A 19,384-nucleotide genomic window follows, 5' to 3' on the forward strand; every position below is an offset into this window, starting at 1 on the left:
GGCAGGCACTTGAGAGACAACATTGATGTTATTGCTTACAACAATAATATCCATAACTTAGATATTATACCCATTTTTGCGAATGAAGAAGGGGGAGCTCAGAGATGGCTCAAGATTAAAAGTAAGACAGAACTGGAATTATAATCAAAGATTGAGAGGTACAATCTTAGTTTACATTGCAAATATTCATATCTTACTCCCTCTCAGCAGAGAATGTCCTAACATACCCAGGGGTATGAGGTGTGGTTAAAATTGGTCTGCAGCAAGTTTAATTTTTTCATCATTTCTATTTTATATATGAAAATCATATAGACTTTGCACCCTACTCTATAATATTAATAAATCCATATCTCTTTTAATATAAGAAGTCTTTCTTTCTTGTTCTGGATAACTCTATTGTTTAAGGAAGATGAATCCCCAACAGTACAATAGTACAGACACTCCGGTTTGAGAAATATGGCCATGTACCACCATCCCAGAAACTTGAGATTTTTAACCATTTTGTAGTCTTTGAAGGCAGAATATTTAGATGACAAGGTTTCCTGCCTTACAGCTTTGTGTTTGTCAGCAGTGCTCTTCATTACCACTGTTTTCTTTAATTTGGATTCACATAGCTAGAATCGTAAGCAACATTTACGCATTCTGTACCCAAGGAGGCAAGGACACGGAGTAACTATCACTCAGCCACAGAGACTGGCCTGAACTCAGGTCTCCTGGGTCTTCCACTCAAACCCAGGAAATCTTAAGGAAGGAGATGTACTAGTTAGGGGAAGGAAAAGAGTCTACAAAATAAGAGGAACCAGAAAGGAACAAGATCAGTTGTGGTCCATTGATGGTAACAAAGCCTGTCATCGGAATGCTAGTGGAGGCACATAAGCAGAACCTAAGAGACCCCTGTTGGGTCAGGAGTTAGCACTTCAGCTGCTGGATCAAGGGATTTTGTGGGTGAGAGAACAGAAGACAGAACAAAGCGGGGCACGAAAGGAAGTGGGTAACAGGAAAGCTCAGGCAGCAGCTCCCTATCAACGACTACACTGAAATACAAGAATTTTAGTAGTTTTACAATGGGTACGGCTGTACCAGTACACAGACTAAATATGAGTCATGTATATGGTATATGGTACTGTACTATGTAATTGTGTACGTGTATGAGTAGAATAAAGTTGGTAACAGTCCCAATCACAAATTGTTCTATCCATCTATCCATCTCCAGGCATTATTAGGTTTATTTGGGAAGCAGTAGAACCTAGATGTTGAGAATGTGGGCTCTGGAGTCAAACCACCCAGTTACAAATCTCAGCTGAAAATTTGCTAGTTCTGGGACCTTGGGCAAGTTATAACTTTGTATAATGTACATTACAATTGCCTTCGTAACATGTATTCTTCATTCTCTTAATCATTTCACTTCATCTGTGTATTTAACCTCTCTGCCACACACACATATATACTGTAGTCCCTTTGTTTTGGGGAAATCTATCCCATGCTTTCAGAATTTTCCACAGTTTATTGTGATCCACACAGTGAGAAACCTGTATGCAGGTCAGGAAGCAACAGTTAGAACTGGACATGGACAACAGACTGGTTCCAGATAGGAAAAGGAGTATGTCAAGGCTGTATATTGTCACCCTGCTTAGTTAACTTATGTGCAGAGCACATCATGAGAAACGCTGGGCTGGAAGAAGCACAAGCTGGAATCAAGATTGCCGGCAGAAATATCAATAACCTCAGATATGTAGATGACACCACCCTTATGGCAGAAAGTGAAGCCTCTTGATGAAAGTGAAAGAGGAGAGTGAAAAAGTTGGCTTAAAGCTCAACATTCAGAAAACTAAGATCATGGCATCCGGTCCCATCACTTCATGGCAAATAGATGGGGAAACAGTGGAAACAGTGACAGACTTTGTTTTGGGGGGCTCCAAAATCACTGCAGATGGTGATTGCAGCCAAGAAATTAAAAGATGCTTACTCTTTGGAAGGACCAAACTAGGCAGCATATTAAAAAGCAGTGATATTACTTTGCCAACAAAGGTCCATCTAGTCAAGGCTATGGTTTTTCCAGTGGTCATGTATGGATGTGAGAGGTGGACTGTGAGGAAAGCTGAGTGCCAAAAAATCGATGCTTTTGAACTGTGGTGTTGGAGAAGACTCTTGAGAGTCCCTTGGACTGCAAAGAGATCCAACCAGTCCATCCTAAAGAAGATCAGTCCTGGATGTTCATTGGAAGGACTGATGCTGAAGCTGAAACTCCAATACTTTGGCCCCCTCATGCGAAGAGTTGACTCATTGGAAAAGACCTTGATGCTGGGAGGGATATGGGGCAGGAGGAGAAGGGGATGACAGAGGATGAGATGGCTGGATGGCATCACCGACTAGATGGGCATGAGTTTGAGTAAACTCTGGGGGTTGGTGATGGACAGGGAGGCCTGGCATGCTGCAATTCATGGGGTTGCAAAGAGTCGGACACGACTTAGCGACTGAACTGAATTGAACTGATCCCATGCTTGACTTCAGGAGACAGTTCTATGACTCAGGGCTAAGCTACTCAGGGTTATGCCATAGTTCCGGTTATTGGTTTGGGAGTGGGCTGTAACCCTAGTTAAGCCACTGAGCAGGGACAAGAGTTACCCTATGGGCCTCTGAGGAAGAAGCTTCCTTGCTGTCCTGAAGAAAGCTTCCAGAAGGTGTGTGATTCATAGAATGTAAACGAGTTAGCATGGAATCCAAGGCTGATGTGTTGGATCAAGATAGCCTATGAGTCTGGCATACATCTGGACTTTCAAGTATCATAAGATAATAAAGCCCCTTTATTGTTTAGTCTCATGTGAATTAGTTTTCTATTGAGACTAGAAACATGTTTGCAGTAAGCTTCTGAGACTCAGCCCTCCTGAATCTGTAAACAGAGGACAGTGATAGTATCTGCTTTATAGAGCCATTGTGAAGCTTTAGTGAGATGGCACATGCAGAACTTTTAGTTTAGTATCTGGCACAGAGTAATTGTTCAACTAACTTTCAGAAAATATTGAACAAATAATTGGGAAGTATTAGTGTAGGAAAGGACAGATAGTAAAAAACTGATGTTTAACTGACGCAAAAAGCCAACTCATTGGAAAAGACCCTGATGCTGGGGAAGATTGAAAGCAAAAGGAGAGGGGGTGGCAGAGAATGAGATGGTTGGATGGCGTCACTGACGCAATGGACATGAATTTGAGCGAACTCTGGGAGATAGTGAAGGACAGGGGAGCCTGGAGTGTTGCAGTCCATGGGGTCGCAAAGAGTCAAACACAAGTTAGTGACTGAACAACAACAAATATCTTCTTCCTTTTATCATCAATGAAGACGCTATTTTTTAAAAAGTACTAGCCTTGGAGATCAAACTAGTCCATCCTAAAGGAAATCAATCCTGAATATTCATTGGAAGGACTGATGCTGAAGCTCTAATACTTTGGCCACCTGATACGAAGAGCTGACTCGTTAGAAAAGACCCTGATGCTGGGAAAGATTGAAGGCAGGAGGAGAAGGGGATGACAGAGGATGAGATGGTTGGATGGCATCACCAGCTCAATGGACATGAGTTTGAGCAAGCTCTGGGAGATGGTGAAGGACAGGGAAGCCTGGCGTGCTGGTGAAGGACATGGGGTCGCAAAGAGTCTGACATGACTGAGCGACTGAACAACAACCACCACCAGCCCAACAGCTAGAACACATGATTTCTTGTCTTAGCCTTGACTCTGATTTGCTTTGTGACCTTCATATCACTCGTTCCTCTGGGCCACAGTTTTAGCATCTGTTCCGGGGTTGACAGACTGTGGCCTGTGGCCAAAATGTAGCACATCATCTGTTTTTTGTATGGCTATAAGCTGCAAAGGGACTTTACATTTCTAAATGATTGAAAAATCAAAGATGAATGCCATTTTATGACACAAAGAATCATGTGAAATTCACATTTCAGTATCTGTAAGGTCTGGGGGCAGGAGGAGAAGGGGATGACAGAGGATGAGATGGCTGGATGGCATCACCGACTTGATGGACATGAGTTTGAGTAAACTCCGGGAGTTGCTGATGGACAGGGAGGCCTGGCATGCTGTGATTTACGGGGTCGCAAAGAGTCGGACACGACTGAGCGACTGAACTGAACTGAAGGTTTTGTTGCAACACAATCATGTTCTATGCTTTCATGTTATCTGTGGCTGCCTCCACTCTTCAGGGGCAGAGTCGATGAGTTGGGGCAGACTGTACAGCCTATTAAGTCTAAAACATTCTCTATCTAGCCTTTTACAGAAAAAGTATGCTGATCCCTTCCCTACAGAGGGAGCAAGTTGAACTAATAATCTCCAGGCTCTTTCCTGCCCTGATATCTAGAAGAGCTAATGAGGCCCATTCTCTATCATTTGCGTTTTTATTGTCTTACTACCCACTGTGAATGCCCTATCCTTATCTCCAAACTGATAACAAATTCAAGTAAATCTCCTTTAAAAACTGGCTCTGTATTTTCACTAAAGCCCAAATAAGAAATAACCTTGAACTAGAGCATTTACTTGAACATGGTAAGAGGACCTGCCCTCGGCTCAGCTCTCTTGTGGCTTCTTCAGCATCTCTCTCCCCTTTCTTACCTGTTCTGACCACAGAGGACTCTATTCTACTACAGGAAGTAACAACCTTCCACCTTAGAGCTCAAATGCCACCTACTGGCGAGGCTTCTTCCAGCATGATGCTAAAGTCGCCCAGTCTCCCCAAACCTGCATGCTTTTCCTTAGATCTTTATTTCCCAGAAAGCATTTAACAAACGCTGTACCTAACATGGTAATTTATACCTCTGTTCTTTGTTTATGTTTCTGTATTACATTTTTTTTCCATCTCCTTAACCAAACTATAAGCTCTGAGGGGACAGAAACCATGATTCTATGCTTCAAAAACTCTTCATGTTGAGTAAAGTCAGACAGAAAAGACAAGTATCACATGATATCACTTATAGGTGGAGTCTAAAACAAATACAGATGAACTTATTGACAAAACAGAGACAGATTCACAGATAAAGAGTCTGTCTATACTTAGACAGACTCTAAAGTGGAAGTTTGTCATATCCTGTAGCAGAACAGAGGCCTTTGTGATCAGAACATGTGAGAAAGGGGAGAGAGTGGTTGAAGCAGCAGCAAGAGAGCTGAGCTGAGGCCAGGTCAGTCTTACCAAACTTATGGTTACAACAGGGAAAAGAGAGGAAGGGATAAATTGGGAGCTTGGGATTAACATATATGCACAACTATATATAGAATAGATAACCAACAAGGACCTACTGTATAGCACAGGGAACTATATTCAATATCTTCTAATAATCAATAATGGAAAAGAATCTACAAAAGAATATATATGTATATTTATCTGAATCACTTTGCTGTACACCCAAAACTAATGCAACATCATTGTAAATCAACTATACTTCAATAAAATGTCAACAACAATACACATGTGAATAAACAAATAACATAGTTAATGAATTAAAAAAACTCCAATCAAGAGTTGTTTGCCTGGCACATGAATAAGTCATCAATACCACGCGTTAAATGACTAACCCTGAAAGAATGATGCTTCAGCTTTGGGCTAAAATGTATGCTAGGCAAAGTAAAATTTAATTTGGACCAAGGCACGGGTTGCATATTAACAAAACTCTTAACCTTAGAGAAACTTAAAAGTTGGGCACAGGCAAGTTAAATGTTGACCTGGAAACGAGCAGTTCTTGGACTTTTTCACGTGGGTTTTCACAAATGGGTGCCCTCGTATGAGAAGCACAGTTTCAAAGCTCCTTTCAGAACTGCCTGACACACAGCACAAAACAGGCAGAGTCTCCTGTTTTCACAATGTGTAACTGATGCTCATTCATTATTCAGTAGCTCGGGAGCAGGTGCTGAATAGAACACATCAACCTAATACCCTCATTACCACACTACCATTTTGCTTTTGAGGCTCAAGTAGCCCTTCTGCTGTGGCAGTTAGGAAGTGAAGACTTGCAGAAGGCTTGTAAACTCCTGAAGAGAAGATTTACCAAAATAAAAAGGAAGGGCATTTTCTTAACCAGCCCACAGAAAATGGCAGCCGGAAGCCAAACCATCATCCCACTGCCATGAACAAAATATTATCAGTGTACTGAGAGGAAGAAAGGCAACTTCACACAGAGCAGGAGTCATACAGAGATCAGACAATCTGTAATTATTTTTAGACTTTTAATTTTCTCATATACTGGATGTGCTGCTTTGGTAAATCAGAAAAGGTTGAACTTCGTCTAGACATATTTAAGTGCAAAACAAAACCCCGTGGGCTAGAGACATGTTATTAAAAGACCGGAGATAGCTGAAATATCTCACCAAATCAGAAATACGGAAGTAAGCAGAGATAGTCTCTGGGCAACGTAAAATAGTTTACCATATACGAAAGCTAATGGATTTGACTTATCGGATTTCCCTCTTAGGTTACTGCACTTTTATAAACAGTTCTAATAAGTTTTGTTATCTGGTCTCCCATCCCATAATGTATTTGGAGCATCATATCAGGAGGGAAGCAGAAGCTGCTCTGAGCAGCATGTGCTAGAGAAGCAAAGGTTGACATTTTAGCCTCTAAGAGAACTGTAAAAACACACTGTATAAGTTTGCTAGGGCTGCTGTAACAAAGCACTGCAAAATAGGTGGCTTAAGAAAAAACAAATATATATCATGGTTCTGGAGGCTAGAAGTCTGAAATCAAGGTGTCATCAGGTCCTCCTCCTTTTGAAACCTGTACGTGAGGGACTTCCTCGCTTCTTCTTGGCTTGTGTTGGTTTGTTGGCAATCTTTAGCCTTCCTGGGCTTATAGACACATCACTCCAGTCCTTCATCTTCACATGGAGTTCTCCCTGTGTCTCTTCACATCGTCTTCCTTTTCTGTGTGTGTCTATCTCTAAGTCCGCATTTCCACTTTTGATAACACAAGTTACATTAGGGTCCACCTTCATTAACTCATTTTTACTTGATTACCTCTGTGCTTATGTGCTCAGTCGCTCTGTCATGTCTGACTCTTTGTGACTCCCTGGACTGTAGCCCACCAGGCTCCTCTGTCCATGGGATTTCCCAGGCAAGAATACTGGAGTAGGTTGCCATTTCCTCTTCCAGGGGCTCTTCCTGACCAAGGGGTTCTAACCCACATCTCTTGCATCTTCTGCATTGGCAGGCAGATTCTTTACCACTGAACCACCTGGGAAGCTTTCCTATTTCCTAATAAGGTCACATGCTGAGATTCTAGGGATTAGGACTTCAACATACCTTTTGTGTGTGTGTTGGTGGGCGGGGGGAGGGACACACAACTCAACCCATAACACACACCAACTAAAAATATGTGTCTAAACTAATGCTGTGATTCATGGGGTCACAAAGAGTCAGACGCGACTGTGTGACTGAATTGAACTGAAACTAATGTTAGTTGCTATTGGATGTGAAATGAAAGTCGCTCAGTCCTGTCTGACTCTTTGCGACCTCATGGACTGTACAGTCCATGGAATTCTCCAGGCCAGAATACTGGAGTGGGTAGCTTTACTCTTCTCAGGGGATCTTCCCAACTTAGGGATCAAACCCAAGTCTCCCACACTGCAGGCAAATTCTTTACCAGCTGAGCCACAAGAGAAGCCTAGGAATTCTTGAGTGGGTAGCCTATCCCTTCTCCAGCAGATCTTCCCAACCCAGGAATCGAACCTTCATTGCAGGCAGATTCTTTACCCACTGAGCTATCAGGGAAGCCCTGGTATTGGCTATATAGCACTAAATAGCTCATCTGATTTTGAAGAGGTCTATCATGTTTATAAGAATGAAACCAAAAGAGCCTATATTAAGAGTAAGACCTTTGAATCAGATAATCCTATGTTTGAATCTGGCCATAGTATACCAACTGCATGGTACTGGGCAAGGCACTTAACCTGTCATGGTATTGCTGACTATCAGTGTGTGAAAAATACTTGTTAGCACAGTGCCTAGTTCTTGATATATACACAGTGAATGATAGCTCTTCTTAAGCCATTAAGAAAATGAGACATGTCATTGTAGTATAAATTAAATGGTGAGCAGAGAGCAGTAAACACCCTTAGGAATTAGAAAAGCCTCTCTCCAGATGACTCATTCGCACAGGCTTCAGAAAGCTGGGGTGTCACTGTGCTGGCAAGTTCCTTCATCAGAAGCTCATCTGTCACTCAGTGATCATTGACCAAAATGATTAGCTGCAGAAAGATCTTATTTTTTCCTACGAATGATCATCCCTAGGAATAAAATGTGACTTCCAAGATGCTGCAGTGTGTATAAGTCAGACAAAAAGGTGAAACCTCAGCCTTGAAGGTCTCTGCCTATGAAAGCAAAGAATTCTGGTTCACAACTGAATCGCAGAAAGGTCTTAATTATTATTTTTTTAATGAATTAATTTTTTAATTGAAGGATGATTGCTTTACAGAATCATGTTGGTTTCTGCCAAACCTCAACATGAATCAGCCATAGGTATACATATTCCCCTTCCCTCTTGAACATCCCTCCCACCTCCCTCCCCATCCCACCCCTCTAGGTTGTTACAGAGCCTCAGTTGGAGTTCCCCGAGTCATATAGCAAATTTCCATTGGCTATCTATTTTACATATGGTAATGTAAGTTTCCATGTTACTCTCTCCATACATCACACTCTCTCCTTCCTCCCCCTCTCTGTGTCCATAAATCTGTTCTCTCTGTCTATGTCTCCATTGCTGCCCTGCAAATAATTTCATCAGTAGATCTTGATTATTAAATGTGCTAAAAGGTGATTATCTCACTTCACTGTTATATGCTCTTTGGACAGTTCATTTTGGTCATGGGGCCTTCTTGGGGAGAAGTGGGTGTGTGGTAGAGAGCTGAAAATCAAAGAAGTTATACTTTGAAGAGAATCATCCTATCAGGGGTGAGAAGAAATCATCCTAGACTCTTAGATATGAAAGAACCATTCCTGTTCATTTGGTCATACCTCCTCACCACCTCCTTGACAGAGATGTTCAAGGCTGTGTTTAAGGTTATAGCCTAGAGGAAGGCATAGCAACCCACTCCTGTATTCTTGCCTGGAGAATCCATGGACAGAGGAGCCTGGTGGGCTACAGTCCTGGTGGGCTACAGGAGCCTATGGGGTTGCAAAGAGTCAGACACGACTGAACGACTTTCAATTTCACTTTAAGTTCATAGAGGGTATTGATGTTAGGGTTTGGTGTAAGACAACTCCATTAGAGGAATTGTGCTGGACAGACTTTATGGTGTCTCCCACAGTCCCCACCTTCTGGTGTTCATGTCTTATCTCATCCTCACCCCAGAGTGTGGGCTAATTGTATGGCTTGCTTCTAACAGACATTATATGGCAAAAAGTGATGGGATCTCACTCTACTGACTGTGTTATGTTACATGATTTAATTCAATAAAATGGACTCTGTCTTGCTAGCAGACTCACTCTAGAGTCTTGGTCTCCTCACTGAACTTGAACAACCTGAGTCCTACAGCCACAAGGCAATGAATTCTGCCAACATCCTAACTGGACTTGGAAGTGGACCCTTGCCCAGTCTAGAATCGAGAAGAGAACCCAGTTCCAATCAGCCTCTTTTCAAGAACCCAACTCAGATGTTCCCTAACTCCTGACTCAAAGAAACTGTGAGATAATCTATGTGCATTGTTTTAAGTTCCTATGTCTGTGGTGTTTTGTTACACAGCATGGAAGAAAGGCAGCATGGAGCCACACACTGTGGACACACAATAGGAATGTGTGGAATAAATTAAAACAATGCTCCAGGAATTCTATGGTGGTTCAGTGGTGAGGACTCTCAAGTTTTCACTGCCAAGGGTGCAGGTTCGATCCCTGATTGGGAAACTAAGACACTGCAAGCCTCATGGTGTGTCCAAAAAACCAAAAAACAAATAAACAATACTGAAGAAAATTTCATCTACAGAAACCTTTACTTTCCGTGTCCACCCAAGGATCACATGTATATTCTGTCCTCATTGATTTGTTTAGTTATTGACTTATTCAGCTCTGGGTTAGACTACATGCTGGAGATTAGAACAGGAGTTGCCTTGAGAACCACATGAACAATACCAAAAGGCAAAATGATAGGATACTGAAAGAGGAACTCCCCAGGTCGGTAGGTGCCCAGTATGCTACTGGAGATCAGTGGAGAAATAACTCCAGAAAGAATGAAGGGATGGAGCCAAAGCAAAAACAATACCCAGTTGTGGATGTGACTGGTGATAGAAGCAAGGTTCGATGCTGTAAAGAGCAATATTGCATAGGAACTTGGAATGTTAGGTCCATGAATCAAGGCAAATTGGAAGTGGTCAAACAGGAGATGGCAAGAGTGAATGTCGACATTCTAGGAATCAGCGAACTAAAATGGACTGGAATGGGAGAATTTAACTCAGATGACCATTATATCTACTACTATGGGCAGGAATCCCTTAGAAGAAATGGAGTAGCCATCATGGTCAACAAAAGAGTCCAAAATGCAGTACTTGGGTGCAATCTAAAAAACAACAGAATGATTTCTGTTTGTTTGCAAAGCAAACCATTCAATATTACAGTAATTCAAGTCTGTGCTCTGACCAGTAAAGCTGAAGAAGCTGAAACGGTTCTATGAAGACCTACAAGACCTTTTAGAACTAACACCCAAAAAAGATGTCCTTTTCATTATAGGGGACTGGAATGCAAAAGTAGGAAGTACCTGGAGTAACAGGTAAATTTGGCCTTGGAGTACAGAATGAAGCAGGGCAAAGGCTAATACAGTTTTGCCAAGAGAACGCACTGGTCACAGCAAACACCCTTCTTCCAACAACACAAGAGAAGACTCTACACATGGACATTATCAGATGGTCAACACTGAAATCAGATTGATTATATTCTTTGCAGCCAAAGATGGAGAAGCTCTATACAATCAGCAAAAACAAGACTGGGAGCTGACTGTGGCTCAGATCATGAACTCCTTATTGTCAAACTCAGACTTAAATTGAAGAAAGTAGGGAAAACCACTAGACCATTCAGGTATGACCTAAATCAAATCTCTTATGACTATACAGAGGAAGTGAGAAATAGATTTAAGGGACTAGATCTAATAGACAGAGTGCCTGATGAACTATGGATGGAGATTCATGACATTGTACAGGAGACAGGGATCAAGACCATCCCCAGGGAAAAGAAGTGCAAAAAAGCAAAATGACTGTCTGAGGAGGCCTTATAAATAGCTGTGAAAAGAAGAGAAGTGAAAAGCAAAGGAGAAAAGGAAAGATATTCCCATTTGAATGCAGAGTTCCAAAGAATAGCAAGGAGAGATAAGAAAGCTTTCCTCAGAGATCAATGCAAAGAAATAGAAGAAAACAACAGAATGGGAAAGACTAGAGATCCTTCAAGAAAATTAGAGATACCAAAGGAATATTTCATGCAAAGAAGGGCTCGATAAAGGACAGAAATGGTAGGGACCTAACAGAAGCAGAAGATATTAAGAAGAGGTGGCAAGAATACACAGAAGAACTGTACAAAAATGATCTTCACGACCCAGAAAATCACGATGGTGTGATCACTCACCTAGAGCCAGACATCCTGGAATGTGAAGTCAAGTGGGCCTTAGAAAGCATCACTACGAACAAAGCTAGTGGAGGTGATGGAATTCCAGTTGAGCTATTTCAAATCCTGAAAGATGACGCTGTGAAAGTGCTGCACGCAATATGCCAGCAAATTTGGAAAACTCAGCAGTGGCCACAGGACTGGAAAAGGTCAGTTTTCATTCCAATCCCAAAGAAAGGCAATGCCAAAGAATGCTCAAACTACTGCACAATTGCACTCATCTCACACGCTAGTCAAGTAATACTCAAAATTCTCCAAGCCAGGCTTCAGCAATACATGAACCGTGAACTTCCAGATGTTCAAGCTGGTTTTAGAAAAGGCAGAGGAACCAGAGATCAAATTGTCAACATCCTCTGGATCATGGAAAAAGCAAGAGAGTTCCAGAAAAACATCTATTTCTACTTTATTGACTATGCCAAAGCCTTGACTGTGTGGCTCAGAATAAACTGTGGAAAATTCTGAAGGAGATGGGAATACCAGACCACCTTACCTGCCTCTTGAGAAACCTACATGCAGGTCAGGAAGCAACAGTTAGAACTGGACATGGAACGACAGACTGGTTCCAAACTGGAAAAGGAGTACGTCAAGGATATATACTGTCACCCTGCTTATTTAACTTATATGCAGAGTATATCATGAGAAACACTGGGCTGGATGAAGCACAAGCTGGAATGAAGATTCTGGGAGAAATATCAATAACCTCAGATATGCAGATGTCACCACCCTTATGGCAGAAAGTGAAGAAGAACTAAAGAGTCTCTTGATGAAAGTGAAAGAGGAGAGTGAAAAAGTTGGCTTAAAGCTTCAACATTCAGAAAACTAAGATCATGGTATCCGGTCCCATCACTTCATGGCAAATAGATGGGGAAACAGTGGAAACAGTGGCTGACTTTATTTTTCCGGGCTCCCAAGTCACTGCAGATGGTGATTGCAGTCATGAAAATAGAAGACGCTTACTCCTTGGAAGGAAAGTTATGACCAAACTAGGCAGCATATTAAAAAGCAGAGACATTACTTTGCCAACAAAGGTCTGTCTAGTCAAGGCTATGGTTTTTCCAGTGGTCATGTATGGATGTGAGAGTTGCACTATAAAGAAAGCTGAGTGCCGAAAAATTGATGCTTTTGAACTGTGGTGTTGGAGAAGACTCTTGAGAGTCCCTTGGACTGCAAGGAGATCCAACCAGTCCATCCTAAAGGAGATCAGTCCTGGGTGTTCATTGGAAGACTGATGTTGAGGCTGAAACTCCAATACTTTGGCCACCTGATGGAAGAGCTGACTCATTGGAAAAGACCCTGATGCTGGGAGGGATTGAGGGCAGGAGGAGAAGGGGACGACAGAGGATGAGATGGTTGGATGGTATCACTGACTCAATGGACATGGGTTTAGGTGGACTCCGGGAGTTGGTGATGGACAGGGAGGCCTGCAAAGAGTTGGACACGACTGAGCAACTCAACTGAACTGAACTGAATATAAACTTCTGACAAGTAGCTACTTCAGTCCAGGACAGGGAGTGCAAGAACTGTTTCCTTTGTGTATCCATTGAAGTTCCAAGGTTTCTATGATTACAGTAAAGAACGTAAAGGTGATGAATAAAAATAACATCCTATTATTTTTTTTATAATCATGAATTTTCTTTTATTCCTACCTCAACATATCTGTAATCAGTTGGAGATGAACTTTTGCAACACATTCTGTTGTACTGCAGTCATTGATATCAAGGGCCTAATTAGATTTTTATTGCATTCCGATAGGAATTTAGAAATCAGTGAGTTATAACTTTATTAGAGTGAGATAATTCTTAGAAAGTGGGAAAAACAAACATCCACTCAAATGGTATTTTGACCCAGCATGACTCTTGCTATTTAACTGTCCCAAATGATTCATCTTATTAGCTTAAATTTGGGATTGCATCTTTAACAGCTGACAAGGGAGGGAATACAAATTTGTCTTTGCACTGTAAAAATTACTTTCTATTACTTTATTCACTGGAGAGACTGTGGCAATCAACAAACTAAAGAGTACTATCTCATAGGAAGGATTGTAATGAGTTTAATGTTCCTTATTTTTAAAACTAAAAGCAAATAATGACTGTGTCCATGTTTTTAAAATCTTCATTCACTGATTTAATGTAAGTAAAGGGGAATATTGAAGGAAGAAATGGCCATAATTTGGAAACTAGAGCTAAAAAAATGTTTGACTTCTTGACTAAAAAATATGTCTAATTGCACAATTCAAAATGAATGGTGACTATGCAGTCCTGTGTCCTTTACAACTAGAGAGAAAAAAGACCCTAAAAATGAGAAAAATGAGCTAAGTATTCTACATATTTAGGAAACAACAAAAAGTCAAGTCTGTGAGTTAAAAAAATCTATAAGCAAGATAAAACAAAATCCCATTTATGTTTCACTTAGAATTTAGGCAGAAATAAGATCTATGGTGTTTAAAAAAATAAGCTAGACATTGCTGGCAGGAAAAATTAAAAACAGAACTCATTCTATGTTACTGCAGAGAGACAAATGAATACTTTCATTCAGAATACAGTTCCCTTTCCATGGATTAAACTCTCCTTCCTGGTTTTAAACCCCCTGAGCTCTCAAGAGGCTTTTATTGTTACCCCAAATCATCTTCTCTACTGAAATACTTGTCATTCTCATACAACTTAGCTTCTAGTTTTGGGCTATTCTGTCATCCTCACTTGTGCAGCCAGACAGCGTGGATATCTGAAGGCAGGTGGCCATGCCTCACCCTCACCATGCCCTCCCCAGGGCAACAACTGAACATCAGGAGCTTGGAGAGAGGCTAAGAGCCTTGCATATCCTTCAAGTGACGCCTCACCTACATATTAGCCAAGTTATTTTCTGAACTGGAGTTTCATCAGCTGTAAAATGGGGACAATCACACCATCAGCCTCTTGGATTTGTGGGCAGATGGAAGGAAATAATTCACAAGTACTTAGCAGAGCGCTTGGTACCCAGAAGCCCACAGTCACGACAGCCTATCACCACGGCTGCTCCATCCACAGTTGCTGGCCATCACAGATAATCTGGAATCTTTGACCCAGTCCAGAGGCAAAATGTTGTTATGAAATTAGGAAGTCACATATATTTTTAAATTCTTGTTTTAATATTGGAGTATAGCCAGGCAGCAATGTTATGATCATTTCAGGTGGATAGCAAAGGGACTCAGCTATACATGTATATGTATCCATTTTCCCTCAAACTCCCCTCCCATCCAGGCTGCCACATAACATTGAGCAGAGTTCCCTGTGCTATACAGTAGAACCTTGTTGGTTATCTGTTTTATTTTTTTGGTTATCTGTTTTAAATATAGCAGTGTGTACATGTCAATCCCCACCCCCCCAAACTCCCCAACTATCCCTCCCCCCATTTCTATTCCCCTGGCAACCATAAGTTCACTCTCTGAGTCTGTTTCTGTTTTATAGATAAGTTCATTTGAATCATTTCTTTTTAGATTCCACATATAAGGGATGTCATACAATATTTCTCCTCTGTCTGACTTATTTCACTCAGAATGACAATCTCTAGGTCTATCCATGTTGCTGAGAGTGGCATTATTTCATTTTTTAATGGCTGAGTAATATTCTATTGTGTATATGTACCATATCTTATTTATCTATTCCTTTGTCAATGGACATTTAGGTTGCTTCCATGTCTTGGCCATTGAAAACAGTGCTACACTGAACATTAGGGTGCAGGCATCACTTTGGACCATGTTTTTCTCTGGGTATATGCCCAGGAGTGGGGTTGCAGGGTCATATAGCTTTATTTTTACTTTTTCTAAGGAACCTCAATGCTGTTCACCATAGTGACTATACCAATTTACACTCCTACCAACAGTGTAGAAGGGTTCCCTTCTCTCCACACCCTCTTCAGCATTTATTGTTTGTGGATTTTTTGATGATAGCCATTTAGACTGGTGTGGGGTGATATCTCACTGTAATTTTGATTTGCATTTCTCTAATAGAGTATCTTTTCATGGGCCTTTCAGCCATCTGTATGTGGAAGTCACGTATTTTATATCTGCCCCTTTAGGTAGATAGTCTTTTCTTGCCTGGGGAATCTACTGTATTTTCTTAATGTTTTTTTTATTCACATTTTAATACCCTGGAACTCAAGATGTGTCTTCCAATCTAATTCTCTAAGTAGCTGAAAGATGTTTTGTTATCTTTGATTCTATCAAATATAGCATGCATTTTGCAGATTCTTTGAAGGCAGAGATTTAGAAATAGAATTAGAGTACTCAGAAGCCTCCATTTCTTTTTCTATGTTGCTCGTCATGCTTTTAACTCTGCCCCGGGAGTCCCAGCTTCAGAGTGCACTATTATCCTCTAAATGCCGCAGACAAAGGGACACTGCTTATTTCACCATGTACATGATTTTTTTTAACCCATTTGAAACCACTTCAAATGGAAATCAATTCACATTGATATCTAATACTCAGAAGGCAGAAAGCTCTGGTAATTAGAGCTCTCTCACAGTTAAAACCTATTTGGCCACTACAGTCTTGAAAAGCCCTAACAAGGTTGGTAGATGTCCTGGTTTTTCCAAAACATGTATGAGTTTTGCCTGTTGTCCCAGCATAATTATTAACACCAACTCCTTTCATTCTCAGGAGTACCCTGGTTGGGATGATAAATTATATGATTACCCAACATGAAGGCCAACAAATGTCTGAAATTTATGGTTTTAATTTCTTCTATTTTAATTTTGTCTTTGTTATCTGTAAAACTGGGCTTTTAGGCAATCAATCATCCGTGTGGCTCAGGCAGTGTTCATTCCTTCAGATTTTTGCTGAACACTGGTTATACAGTGAGAAGCATACCACACATGGCCTTAAGTTATTGAGTTTACGATTTAGTAGAACAAACAAACATTAGGTAATTATATAGTGAAAACATCACAATGCCTCAGGAGAGGTACAAGATGCTATGATTGCCTATAAAACAGAACACTTGGGTAGGCAAGGTAGGACACATCAGCAGTTGAAATACATCTGGATTGTTTTTTGATCCCAAGAGGATGCTATCTTGTTTTAACCCTGCATTCATAATGTCATTGTGTCCGCCTTCCGTGGTGAGGAGACAGTTCACTACAAAGAGGCCCTCTGAAGAGGAGTTCTAAGTAATAATCGTGAGTCTGTAAAAAGCAAGAAGCAGAAACTTAATCCTTGATTTCTTATTTTAAGTGACAAAATTATGACAGCAAAAGTGAATAAGGGAGAGAAGGACAGAACAAAGCTGCTTGGTATGGTTAAGTTTCTTGAGGGTGAAAATTGTGTCACATATTCGGTTTTGTTTTTCTCCTGAATTCTTCTCAGAATATGGTTCTAAGCACATGGCAAAAAGTCTCAGAGAATCTTGTGATGACTGAGAAAATGAAACTCAGAGAAAGAAGGCACAGAACTCAGATTCAAACAGAGGAGGGAGAAAGTGAAAAGGTGCCCTCTGGGGGCTTCTCACAGTCTCTGCCTCCTGCCAGAGATCTGCCATGTCAGCACCCCACACAGACTGTGGGTTGGCAATCTAGGGGAGGATGAGTGAGCATGAAGACTCTGAGAGGGATTCTAGAGCCTACAAATACGCAGAGTTTTTCCTAGGAAGGAACTGGGTGGTGGCTACCAAAAAGCCAGTATGGGAGAAAGAGCTCTTGTCAACAGGATTCCCAGTTATTGAGAAAAACACCAGGTGTGTAAATTTTACTTCAGAGATCGTACATGATTAACTGGTCTGCTTTCCATTTATCCACTGCCTAAAGAGCACATTTTCAATACAAATGGGCCCTTCCAAACATAGAAAATTAAATAATAATTATGTTAAGTGCCAAGGCCAAAGAGAAAAAAAAAAGGATTAGTCTACAGTACTTGCACATATAAATTATGACGCTACATTTTTAACCAAGGATCTGTACTAGTTCTAATAAATTCTAGATGTTAACTAGTGGTGGGGAAATAGTTGGTCTAGCCAAATGTTTAGTAAATGAGACATAAAAACTCAGCAGATTCTTCAAGGATTCGAGACGACAGTGGCAGAGTCACATGTGTTGATTGTTCATTTAATGATGTCTAATGTATTATGGTATATATTTCATATGTGTAATAACTGCAGATTAGTATAGTAGACAGAGCTCTGATGTTAGAATGAGAGAGATCTAGGTATGAATCTGGCAACACTGTTTGTCAGGGTTTCTCTTTGGTGAATCTTTGAGCCATATTTTTCTCATCTGAAGAATGGGAATATTGTAATGAAGTGTGGAGTCCTCTTTAAGTTTTGAGAATTGAATAGGATAATACATGAAAATACCTTGCGATGCCTGGCATATGAAAATCCAGTTAAATAGTAGCTGCTTTGATGGTGATTAGGTTCAAAATTCTTAAAAAGCCCCTAGATGATAATTTAATGTCTCCAAATCACAAAATCTCAGATTTAATACTGGTCTAACTATACCTGCTCTGCTCATTTATCATAATAGAGATCAAGTGAGATACTATATAGGAAATTGCCATCAAAACTACCAACTCCTTTATAAATATCAAGTATTATCCTTTTATCTCTATTGTCTGTTTGGGTTTATAGCTACTTGTGTTATTTGTTTGTCTTTGACACAAATGCCCCAAGTGAAAGAGATACATTGCTTTTGCTGACTTGTCTGCAGCACACCCACACCGGGGACTCACTATAGGGTGGATGATAGAAGTTGGGACTCAAATTTTCTCTCCAAAGAATCTTCTTCCTACTCATTCTATATCTTTGACTGACCTGTGAATGATGCGCTGGCTCTGCAGGTAGTCCAAGGCCATGGCCAGCTCGCAGATGAAGAGCTTCACAGTGTCTTCCTGGAAGCGGACGTTCTGCTGCAGGTGGTATCGCAGGTCCCCGCCCAGCAGGAGGTCCACCACCATGAACATGTCTTCCTCATCTTGGAAGGAATACCTGGAAAGGAATTAGAAATGCAAGTGGGTTAAATACATTTACACACTAAAGAAGCCTAGAGGCAAAGGACACCTTACAGATCTGAGCCAAGCTTTCCTGAGCTAAGAATCCAGGCTTTGGGAGTACTGGTCTATTACTTGTTTTAGGTCCCCAGTTTCCACATGTGTAAAATGCAAATAAGAAGATCTTCCACATTTGATTATAGTAAAGACTAAATATGATGAGTATAACCCGTTTTTTGGTGGTGGTGTGGCTTCCGTGGTGGCTCAGACGATAAAGAATCTGCCTGCAATGCTGGAGACCTGGGTTTCATCCCTGGGTTGGGAAGATCCCTGGAGAAGAGAATGGCTACCCACTCTAGTATTCTTGCCTGGAAAATTCTGTGGACAGAGGAGTCTGGTGGGCTACAATCTATGGGGTCACAAAGAGTCAGACACGAATGAATAACTAACACTTTACTTTTAACTAAAGACTAACTATGATGAGTGTAACATTTTTAAAATTTATTTGAATTGCAGGATAATTGCTTACAATGTTGTGTTCATTTCTGCTGTACAACAACACACATCAGCCATAAATATAAATATATCCCCTCCCTCTTAAACCTTCTTCCCACTCCGCCCTTCTAGGTTGGCACAGAGCATTGAGCTGAGCTCCCTGCATTATACAGCAGCTTCCTACTAGCTATTTTATTAATACATATGGTAATATATGTCTCAATGCTACAATGAGTATAATATTTAATGTTATTCCTGGCATACAATAAGCACCCATTAACCATAAGTCTACAGAGCTATGAAGCCCAGAAAATGA

The 19,384-nt window shown here is 40.9% G+C and overlaps 1 protein-coding gene across 2 annotated transcripts in view; it reads right to left on the reverse strand.

The window, feature by feature from the left end:
* STK32A (serine/threonine kinase 32A) overlaps positions 1 to 19,384 on the reverse strand; it is a 137,657-nt gene that overhangs the window by 47,582 nt on the left and 70,691 nt on the right. For both annotated transcript variants that reach the window (XM_043465070.1, XM_043465069.1), the window contains exon 5: positions 18,398 to 18,571. In XM_043465070.1, the coding sequence (XP_043321005.1) occupies positions 18,398 to 18,571 (174 nt within the window). The remainder of the gene's footprint in view (positions 1 to 18,397; positions 18,572 to 19,384) is intronic.

The sequence above is a fragment of the Cervus canadensis genome, chromosome 4, assembly GCF_019320065.1.
Source record: "Cervus canadensis isolate Bull #8, Minnesota chromosome 4, ASM1932006v1, whole genome shotgun sequence".
Lineage (NCBI taxonomy): Eukaryota > Metazoa > Chordata > Mammalia > Artiodactyla > Cervidae > Cervus > Cervus canadensis.